We start from the raw sequence: 22,365 nt of genomic DNA, 5'->3' as shown, positions 1-22,365 counted from the left end.
CACCACTATATGAAATTAGAGCCTGACTCCTTTGGAGGGAAGTGAAGATAACAGTTCCCTCTGGAGCATCCCTAAAAGCGAGAGGAACACAGGAAGTGAGAGAGTAAAAATAAGAACTCACAAAATTTCTCCAGTTTTCTTTATAATTGTCCTGGGACAATAAGCCCAGAGGAGGGGTAGCTTAGGGCCCCAAAGAGCACAGTAGTTCATGACCTGCCCCTAGCCTGCACTAGTGGCCAATTGACACTCATGGGTCAAGTGTGTAACTTCAAACAGTTGGGGGAGTAGATATCTGGATCTCTAAAAGTCTGGAGGAGCAGACAACTAACTGCTCTTGAGCCTGGTTCCTAAATCTCAGAACCAGGGATGACTGGACTATCATTTCCAGATTCTTTTCTCAAAGAATTCTCTTCCCAGACTCTAGACATAACAGTACAGTGAAAGGAATGCTTTTCATTAGTTCATTAGACCTCAGGGTGGCGGAGACTGTGAACTGTTCCCTAATAAGCATTCTCCTCCTTTCACATAGACATTTAATTTTAGCCAAGTATCTGGATCATTCCATTTTCCAACTCCTTTACAGGTAGGAATGGGCATGTGATTAGGTTCTTTCCAACTGGATGCAAGTAGAAAGGAATTATGCAATATGCAACTTCCTGGTGCTATCTTTGAAAGGAAAAGAGCTACCATTTCAGAAGGAATAAAGTCCTGAGAACGGCTTACGAGGTCCTACCTAGATCAGTACTTTCCCACAGAATTTTCCATGACGGAAATGTTTTAGAATCTGTGCTGAGCAATATGGTAGCCACTAGCCACATGCAGCTATAAACACTTGAAATGTGGCAAGTGTAACTGAGGAAATGAATATTTAACTTTAATTACTTTATGTAGTCAAATGGCTACCATTTTGGACAGCACAAACCTAGATAATCTGCCTTGAGCCCTTCCAAACCTCTACTCCACTGCTAATGCCCAACTTCACTTCTCACTCCTCCCCCTTCAGATATAATGGTGGCTTAGGTGAGACAGACCTTTTGCTGGGCAGTAGTGCAGGGCTCTGCAATAATGGGGACCCACTCCCTTTTAATATTTTCCTGTCTCCTTGCTACTCTGAGTACTCCAGGCATGCTCCCATCTTAGTTTTGCTCTGACTCTTACCTCTACCTGGAACACTGCTCCCAGATACCCACTTGGCCAATTTGAAGCTTGGTTAGAGCAGCCAGAACAAACCTGCATATAAATTTATTGGGTTGAATCTGTTGATACTTTAGACAAACTACTTTTAAACTCTGAGCACATTTCATCTCTAAAATGAAGAGAATACTCACCTCTGTAGCTCTCTGGTGGATTCAATGGCACGAGGGAGGCCCCAGCCCCTGACAGTCCTGCCATAAATAGCTACTCAGAGCTGCTGTTCAGAGTGGAATTTGGGCGTAGAAAGGCGAGGCCCCTGAATTCCACTGAGATGAGACAAAGTGTTTGGGGTAGGCAGGTGGGCTTCTGTGCATCTGCATATACCTCGGTCAGAGGTTTGGCAGTGTGTCTTTGGCACTCTGGTCTCAGGTATACAGAAAGGGGAAGGGACACTCAATCCCCAGCACACTCTGCAGCCCCTCAGGCTTGGAGGAAGTCCCTGCTCCTATTGGCACCCCTGGGGATAGGGCCAAGGAGCAGGGAAGCTTCCATTGGTAAAAAGCAGAGAAGGAAGGACCTATAGAAGTCGTGGCATTGTTAGGAAGTCCGGGAAGTAGGCAGAACCCTGGTCGCTGTGCAAGGTCCTCCTAGAAAGCTCCTCTTGCCTCCCATGAGGCATGCACCTCCCAGCACCCACACTCCCACTGGGGCCCAAGCCCGAGGCTAAGAGCTAAGAGACAGGTCTCCTTTTCCAGAGTCTCAGGGAACAACTACAAGACAAGAAAGTCACCACTGGGGAAAAGACGGATTAAAGAACCACAGGCAGACACATCTAAGATTTTTAAAGTTTATCTGAATTTCTTCATTCCTAAACTTCCAGGTGGGACTACACAGGAGGGAAGCTGGAACAGGACTGTGAGTATCTCAAGTGATCCACAGTCACTCTAACCAAACTAGTCTGTTTCTTCATTTACAAAATGAGGGAGGTGGATCACATGGTCTCTGAGGCCCATCGAGCCAAGAGCTGCTGAATCAGTTTGTCCTCTAAAGCAGGTGTGGGAGGGAGGAAAACCGAGGGATGGGGAGTGAGAGCTCAGGATTCCCTGGGGCTGGGAGATATGTCCATCAGCTGCCGGAGGTGAGAGACTGCTCTGTCCAGTTTTGACAATTCTAGTTGGAGGGAAGAAAGCTGGACAAGGAGAGAAGCAGGTAAGGATCCAGGTATGAGGCCCCACCTGTCTAGTCCATATTCCCTCAGGGAGATAGGCTTCCTGGGCAGCCTCCCGGAACCTCACCCTGTGCTGCCTCTGAGTCTCCACCTCTCCCTCTGATGGGGTCTTGGCTACAAGGTTGTCAAGCTGTTTCTGCAACTTATGTCTTCGGGCAGCTAGCAGAGGTAGATGGGTCTGGGGGTCCACCAGGCCCTGCAGAAGAGAGACACATCTGCAGCCCACCCAGCACCTCCTTCCACCCCATGCTAAGACCCTGCCTCACTTTTATTGAACTTGCTCCTTGCCCTCCTCCCAACATCCTTTTTGACCCTTCCTCCCCCTCCAAACTCCTCTGGGCACCTGCAGCTCCATGTAGATCTGAGTGGTGTCACTGAGTGTGGCCTGGACCCAGCCGGAGGGAGCCGCTGCACCTGGGGGTAAGAGGCCCACGGCCCCACAGTGGCCCAGGGTGCCCAGGGGCTCTAGGAAGGCTTCGAAGAGGCCCTGCTCTCCAGGCTCTGAGCTCTGCAGCAGCACTGGAGAAGACATGGAATCCATCAGGGTCAAGTCCTGAGATCCCACCCCCCTTCTCATTCTGCACCTCCTAACTCTCTGGGCTCTGCCCATAGGGCTTTCCCCTCTGCCCTGCCAGCCTGCTCCTTCTGCAGAAGGCACCCAGCACATGCCTCACCTCGGGGCCGGGCCTTGGTGAGCTGGTAGGAGGCTCGGAGAGCCCTCAGCGCCTGCACAACCTCTTGGACCCGGGAGAAGTGCCGTTCCAGCTCGGGCTGGTGCCAGTGCTCCTGGAGATGGGGACCCAGGGTTGACCAGCAGGCTCCTGGGAGACTTATATCAATTCTCCTGGCTCTATCCTCCACCCGCCCACCCCCATCTCCTCAGGGCAGCGGGATCTGTCCTTTCCACCACACACAAAATTCACCACCTCAAAAACACAGCAAAAACTGGGGAATCATCTAAGGTCTTAGATGATCAGTGGTTTATGTCTGTTTAGTTGCTCTGATTGAAGATGGCAATCAAAATTAAAATGATTCAAACCTCACAAAACTAAGTAATAAAGAAATTCAGTTAAGATTTAAAATGATCTTTAGCATAAGTTTGCTGCATTTATCCTACTCAAGTTATTAAAGCTTAAAACTGCACTGAGAATTTTCGGATATCCCATTACCAACATCTAATCCTCATCACAACTGTGACATGGACTATTGCTATCCTTAGTTTAAAAATGGGGGAATATAAAAAAATTTTTTTTAATTAAAAAAATAAAAATAAATTTAAAATTTTTAAAATAAAAAAATAAAAATTAGAAATTAAAAATTAAATAAAAATAAAGATAGGGGAAACTGAGGAAGTCACACAGCTAGCAAGTATCAGTCTATAAGGAATTCCACTCTCGTCCACTGTGCTAATACTGCCCCGCAAGACAGCGCTGCAGTATTAGCACACTATAGTAAAGTACAAACCACTACTGTCGATGATCCCACAGCAGCAAAGCCTTTTAAAAGGCTGCTCCCCAACCCTTCACCAGTAGTCCCATTCCAAGATACCAGGGATGTGTGACTCACCAAGCTTTGGGCACTGGGGTAGGGGGCAACAGAGATGCTGGGGGCTGGGGGGCCACCAGGTCTGTGGGGCAGCCTCTGCCAGAGCTCTTCAGCCAGGAAAGGCATCAGTGGGGCGAGGAGGCGGAGACCCACATCAGCGCAGGAGAAAAGGACCTGAGGAGGCCCAGTGGGGCAGGGCGAGTGCGACAGCACAGGCTTCGAGGCCTCCTAGGGAAGAAGGCTATAGGTCAGGGGGAAGGGGTTGGGCCATGACCTTGCCTTCCTCTACACACTCACTGCCCTAGCAGGCAGGAACACTGTGGATAAGAGGCACACAGCAGCTCCGACACCATCAGCTGTCCCGTGAAAAGGGGAAATCTAGGGTAAGAATTCTCAGAGGTGGTTAGGGAATAAAATTGTCAGGAAGGTCGTACAGTTCAGAAAGAAAAGCACTGAATTGTTTACTTAACAAAGAGACAAAGACTTTTTTTTAACTTTTGAGAAATAAAAAAAAAATGAGAAATACTGAGCTAGAACAGCAGTCCTGAACTAGCAAGCATCACCTCGGACAAATGAAAATTTTCGCCACCCTACCCCCAACCTGGTGAATGAGCGCTCTGGGGGTGTGGGGTGGGGCCTAGCACTGGTGGTTAACCAGCTCTCTCTCCTGGTGATTCTCACGCAGGATCAAGTGTGAGAATCCCTGGTCTGAAGGCCACTACACTTCCTCCCTGTCAGTTCACCACTCCCGGCCTGCCCAGGGTCCAAACTCAGCAAACAGAGAGACTGAGAAAGAAGTTCCATCTGCCTCCTCGCTCTGCTTTTTGTCAGACTGTTTTCCAGAGGTCTCCCTACCTCCTCCTCTCTTCCCAGGTGACAGGCAGGGAACAGTGACTAGAACAGTCCCAGGGAAGAGGGGAACTGGGATTCCCTTAGCTCATCCATCTTTCTGTCCTGTCCTAACTGAGGGGATAATCGGGAACCTAGCTCAGAGCTCTCTACCAGGGAACCCAATCTAGATGGGGACAAGGAGCAGGTCTGTAGGAGGGCAATGCCACTCTTGGTCCCAGCCTCACTCACCAAGTAGACATCACAGAGGCTGTGGAGCCAGAAGTGGTGCAGGGCGTGGGCAACAAGCGAGAGCTCTCGGGTGAGAAAGCCTCGCTCACACTCATGGGCAGTGCGGGCCAGGCGGCTCAGGATCCAAGCATCCATGGGGAATGAAGGGGACAGCTGCAGGCAGAAAGGGGTTGCAGGATGAGGACAGCTCGACTCCCACTCCTCTGCCTTTCTTTTCCTCCTAGATGCCACCTTCTACCTCAGACATAAGACTACCCCAGTCCCAAGAACCTCTTCTTTCTCTTACCTCCTCTGCAGGTTGGGGTATGAATTTCTTCCCTAGGACATTAAGGATAAAACGCAGGGCATTCCAGATCTTGTTGCAGAAATGTCGAGAGCTCAAGACTTCAGAGACAGACAAGTTTAAGTCACCCCCTGGGAGGGAGGGAAAAGAGGGAATGTACAGGTACACAGCAATGGCACAGGGAGTCCTCAGCCTTGCCAGCCCCTCTGTGTGACCCAACAACTCCTCATCAAGGCTTACCCAGGGCCCCATGGGAGCACAGGGCAAATCTCAAGGCATCTGTCCCACATTCAGGGATCCCATGAGGGAAGTCGTTTTTCTGTAACCAGAGGGAGAGGAAGGCTGGCAGATGCCTCTGAGGCTGCAGGGCCAGAAACCTGGATTGCAGAGGAAACCAGTGGCTGTGAGCTAGAAGCCAGATAGGGCAGACACTGGGAACACACCTGTGCTGCAGCTGCAATCGCCAGCTCTTTGGGGTCCAAGTTTCCATCCCTCAGCTTTTCCTGTAGCACCTGGGAAGAGTCAGTTTTCCTGAGCCTCAGTCCAAGACCCTCCCCCTACAAAGGATCCCACCCACTTCCCCCCAGCACCACTCCAGGCTCCTAGCCTCAGGCTCCCTTCCTCTCCTCTGCAAACCCTATTCCCTGCCCAGCTCTTCATCCTGACCTGCAGCTCCACCCCAGTGATGATGTCCCGTGGGTCCAGCACATTCCCCAGGGACTTGCTCATCTTCCGGCCCTGCCTGTCCCGAACCATGGAGTGAAGCAGCACCTGGGGGCATAGATGAGTAAGCAGAGGGGGCTTGGGGCCTTTCTCAAAGGGTCCCTTGGGATCTCTGGCCTCTGCGCTTTAGAGGTAACCGTGGGAAGTGAATCAGGAAATAGGAAGCGGGAACATGAAAAACACCACAGTAGAGAACAAGGTTTGGAAAAACTGGGGAGTTAGAGAGGGACAGGGCCCTGAGGGGCTGTTACCTTGCTGAAGGGGAGCTGCCCTGTGAGCTGGGTCCCCAACATGACCATGCGGCCCACCCAGAACAGGAGGAGGTCACTGCCGGTTTCCAAAAGTGACAGAGGGTAGAAACGAGTGAAATCTGAAGTCTAGGAGGAAAAAGATAAGAGGCCCTAGGCTTCATCTCCTCGAGATTCTCAGGGGGCCCAAGCGTCTCCTTCACCACCTCCACCTTCACTCTCTTCCTCTTAATGTACCTCACCTCTTGGGGCCAGCCCAGGGCAGAAAAGGGGAAAAGAGCTGAAGAGAACCATGTGTCCAGGACATCGGGGTCTGGGAAACAGAATAGGAAAAGGAGACGATTGGAACCTCAGCTTCTAGAACTTCGACCCACTGCTGCCCACCTTTCCAGCCCAACCCCTACCCTGACTTTCCCAACCCTACCTCTCCAAGACCCAGGTGCCCTCCCCAGCCCTCCATGGCTCAGGTACTCACCCCTCTGAGGGTCAGCTCTGCCCCTGGTCTCCCCGTCAGTTCTGCTGCTACTTCTCTAGCCTCGGCCTCCGTCCGCCCAACCACCCAACAGTCCTCCCTGTCGCCCTACGGAATAAGTAAGGGGTGGGGGATCGTGAGGAAGAACACCTGACAGGTGAGAAACCTCACTGAGCCTCAGTCTTTTATGGGGCCCTCTGGCAGTGAGATGAAGAACGCCAGGCCTGCCAGCCTCCCCACCCCCACAAGCCATCAGGCAGTAGGGTACAAGAATAAGGCTCAAAATCCAGGAAAGGCAGGGAGTTGAGACAGCACTGAAGGACCTCTGACTCCTGCGCTAAAGCTCTTCCCCTGCCCAAAACTCTCGTGTGCTTCTTCCTACAAACCTTCACAGAATCCTCTACAACCAGGTAGGCTGGAATCCGATGGCCCCACCACAGCTGCCGGGAGACACACCAGTCCCTGCCAGAAGCAGGAGAGCAGGAGTGAATTCTCAGCATGACCAATGAGTTTCTCCCTCCCATCTCCATGAGAGCGCCCCTCTCCCTTACCCAATGTGGGAAAACCAGTGCTGCCAGTTCTTCTGGTGGAAGGACGGGCTGAGCTCCAGGGCTCCCGACTGTACAGCCTAGAGAAAGAGGATCTTTAGACAGGGCTTCCCTTCCTGCACCCACACCACTCCCTGGATGGTACAGGTGGCCTCTGAGGTTCTTCTTAAGCTCAGAAGTGACCTCCCAAACCTTCTAAGAAGATTCTGGATTTGAGTGAGGACACACCTTGCCTCCTTCCCCAAAGCCATCCTGTCCATTGCCACAGCTAGATAAGTCTGTGAGGCAGGACGGCCTCCAGCCTGCCTGTTTCTTCATTCCAGTTCTCAGGGAGCTCCCCATGCCCAGGCCCCAGTCCTTCCTCGCAGTGCGACCTCACCTGGGCAGCTCGGTCTCCCATCTCCCGGCAGCGGACAAACCACTGGCTCTTTAGTAGGTATTCTACCACGTCCCCAGAACGGCTGAAAGGGAGGTGGGGTAAGTCCACTGCTCCTCCAGCCCTGTGCCTCTCCCCCCAGAACATGGAACTCTACTACATGCCAGGCTCTCAGTACTCAGGACACAGCAGCAAACAAAACTGACAGAGAACTATTCTAGCATAATATTCTAGCATGAGGGGTACAGAACCCATCCCACTGTCACTCAAGTTTCATCCATTCCCTCCTGGGGGTGGCCTAAGTAAAGGAGTTAAAATGTGGTTACCTGCAAATGGGCAGCACCATGGGGTGGTTCTGGAGGCCCCGGAACAGGCCCCGCTCCCTCAGTGCAGACATAATCTTTTCCCGGGCCACAAATCGGTGAAGGCCCTGGGAGAAAAGTGGCAATGGTAAATGTGAAAGGCCTCTAGAAAAATAAGAAAGTGGGAGAGGGGAGGAGGAACAGAGGGTGCTCCCAAAGGATGGGGTAACACTGAGGCTGGTACCACCTGCAGCCAGTCTCCACAGAGGGAGGTCATGGTCCCATCCTCCGCAATGACGCTCAGGGGGTTCAAGCCATGCTGGGCCCCCAGCTCAGCATCAGCAGGGCTGTGAGCTGGAGTCACCTTCACCGCCCCTGGGGGAGCAGAGCCACCATGAGCACTGAACCCTGATCCTGAATTTTGTTTCTCCACAGATACCATCACTGCCCACACCTCCCTGTTCTCTCCCTCCTTCTCTGTGCCTCCCTTTCTTTCCCCACTACCCATTCAGACTATTCCATATGAGATTTCCCTCCCCTACTTTCTTTCTCCTCCTGGTTTACCCCCAGCACCCCAGCTTTCTCTCCTTCTCCTGACCTCCACACACCTGTGCCCACATGTGGCTGGACAGCAGAATCTGTGATGAGGGGAAGAAGCTGTCCTGTTAAAGGGTGACGAAGCTGCCGTCCATGTAGGTGCTAAAAGGAAGGGAGAGGGATCAAGGGCATGCACACGTGTGGGGTGGAAAGGTCTAGGTGGGGCATGAGAACCCTGGGAATAAGAAACAGAGGTAAAGAGCCAGAGCAGGGTGAGCAAATGTTTTCTTTGGGCTGGAGTGTGAAAATTTTAGGCTTTGCAGGCCAAGAGGCAAATGCAGTCTGCATAATTACTCCATCTGCCACTGTGACAGAGGTAACCATACAGCAGGAGCATAAGCCAATGAGTGTGGCACAGACAAAAACAGTCAGAGGTGTGGATTTGGCCCGCGGGCCCTACTTTCTCAACCCCTGAGCTAGAGAGAAAGTGCAATGTCAAAAAAAGAAGGGAGTAGACTCAGAGCCATTGGAGAGCTGAGCTAAGCTAAGTCTTAGGACAAGGAAATGGAGGCAGGAGAGAAGGAGCTGCCATCCTAAAAGGAAGGGAAGAGAAAGCTGTGGGTAAGAAGGCTAGGAGCAGGGAACACTGAGTATTACTGTGTATCGGGCATCATCGGGATGAACAGCCACAGCCACGTCTCCAGGCAACGTCTCTGGCCTCGTGGTTCCTACCACAACCTCTGTATCTGAAGACAAAGTTCAATCACATTTAACTAATCATAGTTGTCATCCTCACCCCTCACCTGAGACATAGGTAAAGCCAGGAGAACTGGAAAAAGGAGGGGGTCGGGGAACAGTCAAGGCTGAGTAGCCCCCCAGAAATAACTAGACAAAATTAGGACCAGAGTCTATAGGAGCCAGGGGGAGTTTTTTGTTGTTTGTTTTGTTTTGTTTTGTTTTGTTTTGTTTTCCCCATAATGCCCACAACTTGGAAGCAAGTAAGATGTCCTTCAGTAGGTGAATGGATAAATAACCTGTGGTCCATTCACACAATGGAATAGTATTGTGCTAAAAAAGAAAGAGCTATGAAACCATGAAAAGACATGGAGGGACCTTAAATGCATGTTACCAAGGGAAAAGAGCCAATTTGACATGGCTACACACTGTATGATCCTAATTATATGTCATTCTGGAAAAGGTAAAACTATGGAGACAGTAAAAAGATCAGTAGTTATCAGCGGTTGTGGGGAGGGAGGGGTGTGGGAGGCTGTCTGATGCTAAGGAATTCCTTAGCAACTTGCATCGGAGAAAAGGATATGGCATTAATAAAGGCAACTAGAATCCTTGTTTAGTGCCTAGAGAACACTGGGGGTTCTTGGTGCCCTAAATCACAAATGCTATGCATTCTTTGGGGCTAGCACCAGCCCCTCCTACAAGAAACATTCTCTGACTGTACCAGCTCAATTATCTTCCCTTTCTCTGAACTCTTCAGAACACTTACTGTTCGAACCACACTTTAAAACTGATCTTTTGTCCCTTCCAAAAATAGCGGCCTCCTGTAGAATTACGCTAAGCTCCCAAAGAGCAGTGATCACGTGCACTTTTCTTACATGGCCCACAAGAACGAAAACTCTACCCAGGTTCCTTATGCCCTTCCCACTAGGTTATGTAGGAAATATGCTGGTGAGTTCCCTCCCATCAGCCCAACACTGGCTCAAGAAAACAGGGGAAGCAGAGATCAGTGGGCGACCCTCACCAGGCTCTCCATCCACGGGGAAGGCCACAGAAATGAGGAGGCCAAAAGACACAGGGGTGGGGCAGCCAGGCAGTCGAAGCTCCGTGCGGCCAGGCAGGGACCGACTCTCTACCTGGAGGCATGGAAGAAGCAGGGTCTGAGAGCAGCCTTTCTGCAAGGCTCACATCCAGGCTTCCTGCCTGACTCCTTTGCAGATCCAGCCTCCCTGCAGCCTGTCTATCCAAAACCACCTTCCATTCGGGAGCCACTTCCCTCTGTCCTCACCTAATTCTTGTGTAGTCAGTTATAGTAAATATTCACTGAGCACTTAAACCACGCACAGGTGTTGTGCTGAACACCTCCCATTGAGTTCTCACTTCATTCTCACAACACCCCCAAGATGCAGGCATTCCCATCAACCCTAATTTACAAATTAGGGAAATTGAGGCTCACGAAGGGTAATAAACTGTCAGAAGTCCTACAGCTGGTAGGTGGGAGGACTGGGATGTGAATCCAGGCAGTCTGGCTCCAGACTCTGAGCTTTCACCTGCCTTAGAACTCTTACAAACCTGCTTCTCTTTCTCTGCCTCACCTCAATATCCGAGATGGCTGATCTTAAAGCGCATGACCAGTTGACAAGCTGCCGGCCCCGGTATAACAACCCTGCTTTGTGGAGTCGCACGAAAGCTTCTGTCACAGCCACTGTGGCACCCTAGAATGGCCTGAGTGTCCACATTCAACAGCCCGTTCTCAGTCCATCGCCTCACTCAGGGACCCAGGCACTCCCACCCTGCTACCCCCAGCACACAAAGCAACCTCCCTGCGCAGATCTCTAAACACCTCCCCAACACCCACAGGAACCAGGCATAGAACACTCACAGCATCCATAGTAAAACACTCTCGGTCCCAGTCCAGGGAGGCCCCTAGAGCTCGGAGCTGCCCACAGATCTCTCCACCTTTCCTGTGTCAAGAGGAACTTCTGTCAGCAAACAAGTCCTGAGCACCAACAATTACCAGGCCCAGTGACACCCCAGTAACGCTGGGGGCTGGAGCAAGTATGGCATTGATCTAGCCCCTAGAAGTTAATGGAAACACACTCACAAACCCATTGTGGAGACTTCTATGACATTAAAAGAAACAAAGTTCTACAGTAACAGAGAAAGGGACAGCTGATTTGTGAGAAATCTAAAGAAGCTTAATAGAGACGAAAGCATTTGATAACAGATCTGAATGAGGGTAATTTTAAGCAGATAGAAGGTAAGAATGGGTGAGTAGGAGAGATGATGAAATCTAGTCAAGGGAAAATGAGATAAGTGGAGAGAGGAAATGTGTGTGTGTATCTGCATATACACACATAAGTATACACATCTTCATGTATAATACGCGCACACACATACAGCTTGGAGACCCCACCAAATGCTAAGAGGCTCCAGAGCTTAATTCCCTGGAAGTTAGTTAGGAAAGTTAGGGCTGAATGGGAAGAACTACTACAAGTTAGGAGAGTGCCCAGGAAGCGAGAACCCAAACCTGCGATCTTGGCCCCTCTATATGCATACTCACTCCTCCTTCCACTTCCACACCTCCCTGAGGAAGTCTTCCCTGTTCAGTTCATGTCTCCTCACTCCTCGTTCCTTCCACAGCTGTTTTTCCACCACAGCCTACAGTAAGATAAGGTGGCAAATGAACAAAGAATCAGGTCACTTTTGGGGGAAAAAGTCTTACACCCAAGAAAAGGAAAACTGGCAAAAAACATACTTGGGTAGCAATTCCTGCATGATCTGAGCCAGGGACCCATAGCACCTGATCCCCACGCATCCGGTGCCTGCAACAGAAACACCCTCACATGAACCCAAGCTTAGATGTTTATCCTCACTCCTTCCCCCACTTTCTACTTCTCCAAGAACCCAAGCTGCCCCATTTCCCTCACCAGCGCACGAGAGCATCCTGGATGGCCACCGTCAGTGCATGCCCAATGTGCAGGGAGCCGGTGACATTAGGAGGTGGGATACACATGGAAAAGGTCTCCCCAGTGGCCTGGGGTAGCCTGGTCTAGAAAAAAGGAGCAAAATCAAAGGGCAAAAGAGAACTGGATGTTACCTGAGGCAATAGCACCCTCTGGTGTCTCCAAGGCAGAAAGAACTGCAGGGAAGAACTGTCCTGCAAACAGGGAAAGGGAAACCCAGCCAAGAGAATGCTTTAGAAGCACCAGAGGCAGAAGACAAGCTCTGAGGTTCCGTTGTGCCCACCAAGTTCAAGGGCCACACTGTCCTGGAACTGTTTAGTACCCCTCCCTGCCAGGTACTAACCTGATATTCTGGTTTGAAGAAGCCCTCTCTCACCCACCAAGGGTACCAGGCAGCCTCAACGAATCGGGGGCTGTATGCAGGAGGCAGGGGCTGGGAGACATCTGTGGAAGCAGAGAATTCCACTAACTTCTAAACTTCATTCTGCATTTCAGCAAACCAAATGGGGAACGAATTTCCTAGTTACCTTTCTTTTCACCAAGTTCCGTGGGGATTTCATACAACACTATTTCTTTAGGAGTCCAGGCCTTACTGGATTCTGCAGGTGACTAAGGGGAGAGATCAAAAAAGGAGGGAGGAGGGAGCAGTGCAGTTCCCAGTACACCCCAGGCATCTGGAATCCAGCCAGTGCCTCCTCCAGGACCCTCCCAAGTCTTCTCAGAGACCCAAGGATAAGCTGTGTGATCCCTAACCTTGCTCCTCCGGGCTAACCCAGCCTCCAGCGCCTCCTGCTTCTCTTGCAGGCGTTTCTGTTTGGCTTCACGGTTCCTCCGGAAGATGGGGGATCCATGCGCCTCTGACTGGAAGGAAAAGGGATGGGACCTGGGGAGGCACCGTGAGCACCTCAGCTCACAAAGTGGTTGTCGAAAAGAGGTCAGAGGCAAGTGAGGCATCAGGAGTGCTTGGAAAGGGGCCAAGATCTGTTCCAGATAGACAAAGCACATTAGGTGGATATGGGGGTGCGAGAGATCACATACCCTAAACAAGTCACAGCCTATTTTTTATGACCTGCCTCCTACTAGCACTGGACGGTTACTCTATCTATCCCTTCCCACACAACCCTTTCTCCGTTAGAACTAGAATACATGGTGTCGACAGTACCAGGATCCTGCAGCCACGAAAAACAGGGATCTCCTGGGAAAGCGTCAGGGTTTCTAGCCCTCAAACTACACAAGTGCGAGGTGGGGGAGACCGCTAACAAACGGGAGAGTGAAAAACTCAGGGATTCCAGAAGATGACCGACATGAGCGCGCCCGAAAGCCACTAAGAGTCCCGCCAGAGTCACCGCGACCTCGGCCTGTCCAGAGGCCGCCTGCGCTGCCTTCGGCTCCACACGACCCGGCCTTCTCGCGCGTCCAACCGCGTGGACCCGGACCCCGCACCACCTCCCACCCTCGGGAGGCCGCCCTGACGCGGGCCCACCCGGAGAGCACGCTGCTATCCCAGGGTGCCCAGCGGCGGCAAGGGCTGGGACACCAGTAACCGGACCTGAAACTGGCCCCGCGATCCGCCCGGCGAAAGGAGGCAGGGCCCCAGCCGGGCGCATGCGCAATGGCTGCTCAGCCCGGCCCCACCCCCTTCCTCCTCCTCCTCCCAGCCCAATGGCCGCCGACGCCGCGAGGAGCGCTTCGGAGAGGCAGGGCCCCGGCCGGGCGCATGTGCAGTGGCTGCTCGGCCCCACCCCACTCCTCCTCCCAGCCCAATGGCCGCGTCGGCTGCTTAGAGCTGAAGTCCGGCGGGGAGGCTCCCGGAGCCGCGTGCCTCACGTTCACAACTTTATTAAACACAGTCCTCAAGTGTCAATAAAAAAATTCTGAGTTCTGGGGCCGCGCCCGCCTCCACACGACGACTCGGCTAATGCCGCCGGGTCCTAGTCTCCATTCTCAGGAGCTGTGCTTCTGCCTCTTCCAGAAGCGCTTGACGTCGCTGTGCCCAGCAGGGGTCACCACCATGAGCCGCTTGGCAGAGTTCTCGAACACAAGCACGCCCAGCTCTCGCGCATGGGCCAGGAGCAGCTCAAAGTCCACTTGTGACAGGAACTGGTTATACAGGACGCCTGGGGGCCAGAAGGCAGGAGAGGTGGGGGGAGAGAGCATGAGGAGGGGCCTTTCTGTGGCAGCCTAAGGGCTGTGGTCCGGGCTTGCCACCAACGACCATTTAAAAACTAATTCTCTATGCTGGTCTCTTTCAGGGCTCATCTGAACACAAGCGTGATTCAACCATATTCAGGAAGTCAATATAATACAATAAGAAAACCCATTAATGCTCACCAAAACCAGAAAAATGAATTACTGTGAATTATCCCTCCCAAGTTCCATTTTCTAGCTAAATCCAAGTTGCACTGATCTGAGATATTTACTACTATCTACTCACTCCAAAATAAAAAGTGTCTTGCTAACTTTTCTCTCAGCCCATGCAGCAAACCAAAAAAAAAAAAAAAAAAAAAGCATGAATAGCTTTTTCAGCTCATAAAGACTGAATTGTCTTTCCTCTGGCCAATGATCAAGAATCAACCACCAGAAGCCACTCACCCTCGGTGAACCGGAGTCTGTCCCTTTCCAGCTCCCATAGCCGAATCTGGTCCGTGATAGTAGGCGGCAGCACAGGTGTCTACAGGGGCAAGGAATGGCTGTAAGATTAAGGACTACTGCCCCAGACTACCTGAATGCTCCACCCATTCCCTAGATTTGGTTGCTCCTTTCACTTTTCTATCGCTTCATGTGCCAGGGGCTGTCAGCCTCCAGCAGCTTGGTATCTGTTTGTACCTGTTTAAGCATCACTGGGTGGGCCCTTGTCCTTAGGAAATGGATGATCTAGGAAAACAGACAACAGAATCAAGGACTCGAATAAGAGGGCAGGAAAGCTATATCTATGCCATCACCTAATGTCACTGGAACACCAACTCGCTGTTTAAAAACTCAGCCAAGATTACAGCGTTCCTGGCAGGAAACCCACCCCTCTTTTGGGGGTGTACTATCTTATCTCCTTATCTCCTAATTTCTGCAGGGCTGCAGCCTTCTTTAGCCGGGCCCATCTCCTTCTAAAATGTACTTTCAAAAAATCTTTTTCTCAAAAAAAATAAAAATGAAAATAAATAAAAATAAAAACTCATAGCCACATGCCTGTCATCAGCCCATTCCCTTTTCGGCTGTTGTCCCAAGTTGCTGTTCACACTGGTCATGTCTGCTATTCCTTCTCTGGCACGTCTGCCGTTTGCATAGTTTTGTTTCTCTTTAAAATAGCAACACTTACTGCCTGGCAGGCTTTGAGCTAAACGTTTTACCATTATTCTCCCAATGACCTCCCAACAACCCAGTAAGATGAAAATTCATTATTTCCATTTTCCAGACGAGGAAACGAAGGCTCAGGGAAATAAAGCAACTAGGCTGTTTATGCAGCTAAGGAAGTGGTGATGCCCAGACACAAATCCAGAACTGTAACTCCTTCCTCCAGGTTTTCCCCCTCAAAGGTCTGCCTATTCCCACACCTTGACTTCTCCTTATGTGCCCGGTCTATGCTCAAATACAGACAAGTCACCACTACCCATTGTAACAAACCTGGTACTAGCCTTCTGTAAGGCCATCACCCTGTACCCCATAGCCCAAATGCTTCCCACCACCCCCCAACTGAGGATACCTGCTGGGCTGTAATGCCACTGGCAATGGCCTGCTGCACACTCTCCCGGGTCACCTGCGCCACCACCATGTTGGGGAAGCGATAGAGCATCTCAGAGAAGAGGGCAATGAGGGCGATCTGCAGCTCTGACTCTGACCCAAGGACAGGAAGAGAGGATAAGGAGGCTAACCCCATACCTAGACTCCCTCAAGCTCCTCCTTCCAGTGTAATGATAAATGTCAGAAAACTCTGTAAACTCCCAGGAAAACTGAACAAAAACTGGCATGCCTTCCTGCCTCCTTTCCCCTCCTGACTCCCATCTCCAACCTCCTCTCCCAGGGGCCTTCTGTTGCCTCACCTGTGTAGGCGTAGAGTCGGTAATTGGTTTCCACGACTATGAAGCCTGGCTGATGCGCGGTTCCCCCAGCCCCAGAAACACCTGACGAGAGATTGATGGCCAGGCGTGTGGGGTAGTAACGCCGAGATTTCCTCTGGAAAAGATAGAAAGGAAAGGCAGAGGGCTCTCTCTCTCTTGTCCCTGCCCTACATCTTCCTTCCTGAGACACAGGATCCCTCCCAGTGCAGAGCTTCAACTCCCAACTTCTCTCCCGCAAAGGACCCAAGTATTGAGTCCTGGCAACTGCTTCCTTCTGCCATCCGAAACCCCACACCTTTTTAAAGGCCAGGGCAACATACCACCCGGCCTCTTCCCTAGAAGCCACATATTTGGGTGCTCATACCTTCCTCTGGAAAACAAGCCCAAACTCACGAAGATGTTGCAGAAAGTTCAACAGAGAATCACTCATACCTTCCACAGAGTAATCCTAGGGAAAAGAAGTAGCCAGCTGGGGTCCAAAACATCCCATTTTCTCTCTCCAAACCCCATGCACTCACTTGTTCTTTTCCCATCATTGGTCGTGCTTTGTTCATTCTTTCACTCTATTGCCCCATAACCTCGTTTATCCTTCCCATCTCGCTTCACTTCAGCTCGCCCACCAAACCCCCCAGCTCCAGCCCCTGCTTACCTTGCCCAGAGTAGAGAAGCTGAGCTGGAAGAGGAAGGAGAGGATCTCCACTAGGTCCATGCCCCGACTCTAGGGAGGAATGTGCAAAGACAAAGGGGGAGGGATGAGAGGAAAAAAATGAGAGGAAAATGAATCAGGAACCAAGTCTGTAGGCAGTAGTCTCTCAGTGGGTCCTGAGAAAAGCAGACCATGCCGGCAAGCAGCCCCAGGCTTCCTCACCTGGGCTGTCTGCAGATATTGCAACATAAAGTACCAGAGCTGGGCAGGAGTGTCCAGCAACAGGAACTGGAAGCCAGCAGAGGTAATACAGGGTGGCTCTCCGGGCTCGGTACTAGAGATGAAGAGAGGAAATGGTAGGTGTGCACAGAAGGCCACCATCCCCACTTGTTCTCGCATGTATTTTCTTAGTTTATCTCTGGCTATACTCCACTCAGCTCTCCTTTTCCAGTCAAGCCCCGCCACCCCCCGCCCCCTGCCAATCCTGACCTGCCTGGACACTCAGTTTAGCAGAGACCTAAGGAGATGGCAAAGCAGGGGGCTGTTATACCTGTGGCTTCCTCACCTCTTCATGAGCCCAGCCTGGCTGAGGAGCTGAGCCAAGTCCTGGCTGACAGCTGCACTAGGAGAGCCCACCATGAAGTGCAGGACCACCTATGAAACAGAAGAGAAAGGAGAGATGCTTCTAGGATCTGTAGGAAGTAGGAGCATAAGCAGAGACACACAGACTCCCAAGTCCTCACCTCCCATCGTTCCTCAGCATACTTGTCAAGTGAGGGGACATCTCGGGCATGCTTGTCTGGTCCCAGCTGACTTGTGTCATCAGACCAGGCCTTGCCCCTATGCCAGGAAGGGTGAAGAGTAAGGATCCCTGCCTGTGTTCCCTGCCTGCCCCTCTGCCCTCTTTCCACCCTTGCCTCCATGGGCCATGATTGGGAGGCATTTCCTACACCATGCAGCTACACCTAGTCCAACTTATTCCTAAAGGAGCCCCCAAAGGTGGAGCCCACAAAGTTCCAGAGGCCCCTAAGGAGCTCCCTCTCCAGAAGTTTAGTTCCCTAAAGTTTAAGAAGTCTAAGAAGAGATAGAATTAACATACCCACCCAGAAGGGCAATGCGGAGGTTCTGGCGGAAGATGGGGTTGAGAATGAGGCCCTGGAGACCACCAGGGAGCAGCTGAGTGTGCCAGATACGGAGGCTGCTCAGCAGCCCTGTACTTTCCTCCTGAGCTCTAAAACAGAAACAGAGAGGTGATGGAGGTGTCTGGAAAACAAAAAAAGAGACCCATAAAGGCCTCCACTTCTGCTTTTTCTGAACAGGTGATCCCCGGATTACTGTTTCAGAGTGAAATCAATGTCTTAAGGCAAATTTCTTTACTGTAACTCCTACCAAAGTCTTGTTATATACATCACAACCTCTCCAAGAGAGAAAATACAGTATGCAGAGTTTCCCAAACTAATTTAATTATAAATTTTGTGGTGTACCCATTAATATTTCCTGAAAATGTTTCAAAGAACAGCAGTTTGGGAAATCTAGCTGTTGAGAAATTTGTATCTGGCTGAGAATGCAGTAGACTCACTTGCTGAATTCCTTCTTTACCCACAGGGCTACAGCAGCTTGTGGCAAAGGCTGATCCAGAAAGAGCATCCGCATCACCCAATTCTTAGCCAAAGATGGGAGCTCCCTGCAGGGGATAGAGGCAATATGTTAGTATCCGTCAACTATCTTAGATCTGCATCTCAGTCTCTCAAACATCTCATCTCACGCCCCACACCCTTACCAGTCTTGCTGCCCCCACAAACACATGTTGTGGCCTGACACACTTTAATCTCCAAGCCCCCTAGGACTACACTCTACCCATAATAACTTATCCCAGTTTGCAGGACCCATTACATTTCCCCACCATGGTCCTTGCCATGAAGGGCATGCATCCTCACCTAAAAACAGCCAGGCAGGTGGCAGGGTGCCCATACAATCGGTCCAATACCCCAGGGCTCAGGCCCCCTAGGAATTCCTGCAGATTCCTGCATTGTAGGTGTACTCGGTTTAGTACACCCCTTGGGGGGATGCTCTCCATCACCTGAGAAATTCAAGTGTTAGAAACACAACCCCGTAATCCATGCTAGTGTCATCCCTCACCTTTCTCATTCCAATCCTAGATCCACTGGCCCTACAATAACCTATCTTCTCTATGGTTTCCTCTTCCACGTCATTCATTTAGTTTCTCCCAAACCTGACTGACTTCCCCTCCTATACCGCCTCCTCACCCCACTTCTGGCCTCAACTCCAGTTTTCTCTCAATTGCCAAGTAACAGAATTATTGAGAGTCCCATATTTGCAAAACTATTTTGTATTTCAATGATTTTTTCTCATCTTCACTAAGCAGTGACAAAGACTTGTTTGAACCCAAACCTCTCTCCCTTCCACATCTCCTGATCAGATCAGCCTATAAGCACCAAATCTGTCAGACGTTCTCATCTATTTCTTGGCCCCAGTTCTCCAGCTGAGCACAGCAATTAACAACTTTTCCCCTCTATGTCTTCCGAATTTAATTCCAACTCTTTCCTCTCTCTCTCCTCCCCTCGTCCCAAGACTACTTCACCCCATTCAACCTGTTCTACACCGACCGACCTACTAATTTCTCCCCTACTTTCCTTCCACTCCTCACCACTGACTCAACTCCTCTTACACTTCGCCACCCGCTCTCTCCCGGACCCCTTACCACTTCTGTCGATCCCCACTCGTGTACTCTGAGTCTCAAAGCGTCGCTTAATCAGAGTCAGTGTTTCACAATGACTCCCGGGGATAGGGAAAAGGATGGTGGAAAATGAGAGAAAAAGATGGGGGGAAAGAAGGATTTCATAGGCAAGAGTCCCGAGTGGAGGATTCAGACGAGAAGGAAAAGGGAAGTAATGGAAAGGTAGGGAGGATAAGAATAGGCGCTACACTCGCGCGCCGCGGGGCATACTGGGAATTGGAGTTTTGTCCTAGCTCGCCTCAAAGTAGGCTGACGCTCATATGACTACAACTCCCAAAAGCCACCGCGGAGAAGCGGCAAGGAAAAAGGCTGGCCTTTAATTGAGAGAACCCGGGACATCTGAGGCTGAGCCAGTTAGTTCCGTGTCGCTCTCCGCCAACGTTGCCAACGTCCTGTCTAACCGACGGGTACTGGAGGCGGGACCCCGGGAGTAGAAATGCCCGAGGACTTCCTGGTGGAGGCGCGGAGACGGCTTGGTGATGAGGCGCTTAGGTTTAGAGACGCACAAAACGGGTTTCCTTGAGCTCAGTTGCTCCCGGTAAAATTGGAATTATGTGCCCTCCAGGGCATTTTTTCGAGTTAGAAGTTGTTAACACGATCCAGGGCGCCTCACTGGGCACGTTAAATAATAAATCTAAACTGCCACGTCCACCATGCTTCGGCCTCCCGTTTAGTTAGAAGATCCTAATAATTACAATTTAAAAAAAAAAAAAAATTTGCTTTGATTTGATTTATGAACCCGCTGCAGGAAAAGAGAAGGGAACGTCTTCAGCCAAGGCCGGAGCTACACGCTTCCTTAAGTTCCTATAAGGCAAGTTTTAATGTTCTCATTTTACAGACTGGAAGACCAAAGTCCAGTGAGATAAAATTTGCCCACGATTGGACAGCTAAAAAAGTGCCGACGCAGTTTGTTTCTTATTCCGTTTCTTTAGCGATCAATGTTTAAAATCCTCAAAGAATGCCATAAAACTGACAAAATTTTATGGCAAATGTTAGAGCTAAAAGACAAATTACAATCTAAGAAGAAGTATTTGACAAAATGGACAAAATACAAAGAACTCAACAAAACAATAAGAAAAAGAACACAATGGAAAGATTGATAAAATAGATATCAGGCAATAAACAGAAGAAATACGAATGATTTACAACCAAATGAAAAGATTCAACTTCGCTAGTAATGAAGGAAAAGTAAATTTAAGAAACACTAAGAATCCAATTTAAAAATAATTAAGGATTGACCACCTCAATGAGCCTACTCATATACCTTTGTTGAAGGTTGACAGAGGAATGCTTTTTTAAGGACAATTTGGCAGTATATACCAAGGATTTTAATGTGACTACCCTCTGAACTAGCAACTTCCCCTTTAAGAATGTATCATACTGAAATTCTCCCACCTAGGTACAGAGATATAGATGCGAAGATGTTTATTGGAGTGCGTTTGTTGTTATATTATGAAAACAATGGAAACAGCCTAAGTGTCCATCATTGGGAGTCGGGTAGATAACATGTGGATCGTTGCAACATGTGGAATACTGGACAATACTTAGAGAGGATCGCTGCTTGCATACTGGCCTGGAGCTACATACAACGTGTTACGAGGTTAAGAAAAGCAGATTACAAAATGGCATACATAATCCAATGCCACTTTGTAAGTGCTTTTGTGTGTGTGTAAAATTCAAGTAGTTCATACGCTTCATTTTGATGGGAGCAAGCAAGGGGAAGCTGGGTAAATCAGGTCACCATTCTCTACAATGTAGGCAAAACTCTGCCTGGGCTCCTAGGAGCTGAATTGTAGAAAGAGATCCCTGACATACGGCTATCCAGTCTGTGCTTGAAAACTTCCTGTGATGTTGAGTTTATGACTTCTCTCAGGCAGGATCATGGAGAGAAAGAACAGAGATCCAGGATCCCACAGGCTGCTTCCCATCAGCTTCACCCTTTACCGCTGTGCGGCCTTGAGCAAGTGGCTTAACAGAGAAGTTTTCTTCTCCATAGAAAGGCAATAATTTTATCTACTTTATATGTTGTATTAAATAAGATATAATATGTAATAAGTATGGTACTTGGCACATAGTAGGTGCTCAGTAAATGTTATTTTCTTTTTAAAAAAATATGTAAAATCACACCTATAGTAAGTGTTACAAAGAAGAGTCATGTACTCTGAGAGCATCAAGAGAAGGTTTAACCTGGTCGGGCAAGATAGGGCAGACTGCTGAAGGACAAGCAGTAATTAAGAAAGCAAAGACAGCAGGGAACTGTGTTCCAGGTGGGGGAACAGCATGTTACAAAGGCTAAGTGGCAAGAGGGACTAAGGCTGGTGGGAGGAACTGAAAGCAGGCCAGTGGTACATAGAGGAGAGGGTGGGGAAGGACTCACCTTGAAAGCGGGGCAGGCAAAGTTGGCCAAGAAGATTTTGTTCTTATTCTGAAGTCAATGGGAAGCCATTAAAGGATTTAAAATACAGGAATGGGGTCAGATTTATGTGTTTTCAATATCACTCTGTATGCGGGGCTGAAAACAAACCAGAGAGGAGCAGGAACAGATACTGGGAGACTATTGTAGTAGTCCAGGTGAGATGGAGGTAATGTGTGCCAGGGCAATAGAGGCTGAAGAAATCACATATTTAAGGGAAATTTGGGAAGCAAAATCAACAGAGCTTTGTGATAGACTGGATTTGAGAGGGGAGTGTAGGGGAAAGCGGCGTCAAGGATGATCACCCAGATTTGTGGCTTAT

The 22,365-nt window shown here is 50.0% G+C and overlaps 2 protein-coding genes across 2 annotated transcripts; both read right to left on the bottom strand.

Annotated features, from left to right (window-relative positions):
• Positions 1–1,967: 1,967 nt before the first annotated feature.
• VARS2 (valyl-tRNA synthetase 2, mitochondrial) lies at positions 1,968–13,765 on the bottom strand. The gene is given in 32 exon segments (XM_039851238.1): positions 1,968–2,247; positions 2,249–2,323; positions 2,430–2,558; positions 2,706–2,881; positions 3,037–3,148; positions 3,929–4,135; positions 4,988–5,140; positions 5,274–5,401; positions 5,511–5,589; positions 5,714–5,782; positions 5,937–6,041; positions 6,245–6,370; positions 6,484–6,554; position 6,661; positions 6,717–6,821; positions 7,100–7,175; positions 7,265–7,341; positions 7,641–7,722; positions 7,964–8,067; positions 8,187–8,314; positions 8,548–8,638; positions 9,134–9,222; positions 10,233–10,344; positions 10,804–10,923; positions 11,091–11,172; positions 11,772–11,869; positions 11,967–12,033; positions 12,139–12,260; positions 12,518–12,618; positions 12,702–12,783; positions 12,928–13,155; positions 13,659–13,765. Coding segments are annotated over 31 exon segments (3,237 nt in total). The 5' UTR covers positions 13,129–13,155; positions 13,659–13,765; the 3' UTR covers positions 1,968–2,178.
• Positions 13,766–13,997: 232 nt separating this feature from the next.
• Positions 13,998–19,826, bottom strand: GTF2H4 (general transcription factor IIH subunit 4). The gene is made up of 14 exons (XM_039851237.1): positions 19,595–19,826; positions 18,810–18,952; positions 18,452–18,556; positions 17,972–18,103; positions 17,616–17,712; positions 17,438–17,526; positions 17,095–17,206; positions 16,876–16,944; positions 16,591–16,674; positions 16,209–16,341; positions 15,872–16,002; positions 15,001–15,048; positions 14,767–14,845; positions 13,998–14,291 (listed from the first exon to the last, which is right to left on the bottom strand). Exons 2-14 carry the CDS (start codon positions 18,947–18,949, stop codon positions 14,119–14,121), a joined length of 1,392 nt encoding a protein of 463 aa, XP_039707171.1. The 5' UTR covers positions 18,950–18,952; positions 19,595–19,826; the 3' UTR covers positions 13,998–14,118.
• Positions 19,827–22,365: the final 2,539 nt, after the last annotated feature.

This window comes from Pteropus medius, unplaced genomic scaffold (assembly GCF_902729225.1).
Source record: "Pteropus medius unplaced genomic scaffold, Ma_sr-lr_union100, whole genome shotgun sequence".
In the NCBI taxonomy this organism is placed as follows: Eukaryota; Metazoa; Chordata; class Mammalia; order Chiroptera; family Pteropodidae; genus Pteropus; species Pteropus medius.
Note: the sequence above shows the minus strand (reverse complement) of the source record. Positions and strands in the feature narration are given on the sequence as shown.

What these genes read in the sequence shown, in the direction of transcription:
- GTF2H4 (XM_039851237.1), bottom strand. Translation starts at nt 18,949, where the DNA reads ATGGAGAGCATCCCCCCAAGGGGTGTACTAAACCGAGTACACCTACAA. An exon ending in CGCATTGCCCTTCTGGGTGG is followed by an intron (nt 17,713 to 17,971) that starts GTATGTTAATTC and finishes TTCCTGGCATAG; the next exon opens with GGGCAAGGCCTGGTCTGATG. An exon ending in ACCCAGTGATGCTTAAACAG is followed by an intron (nt 14,846 to 15,000) that starts GTACAAACAGAT and finishes TTGCCCCTGTAG; the next exon opens with ACACCTGTGCTGCCGCCTAC.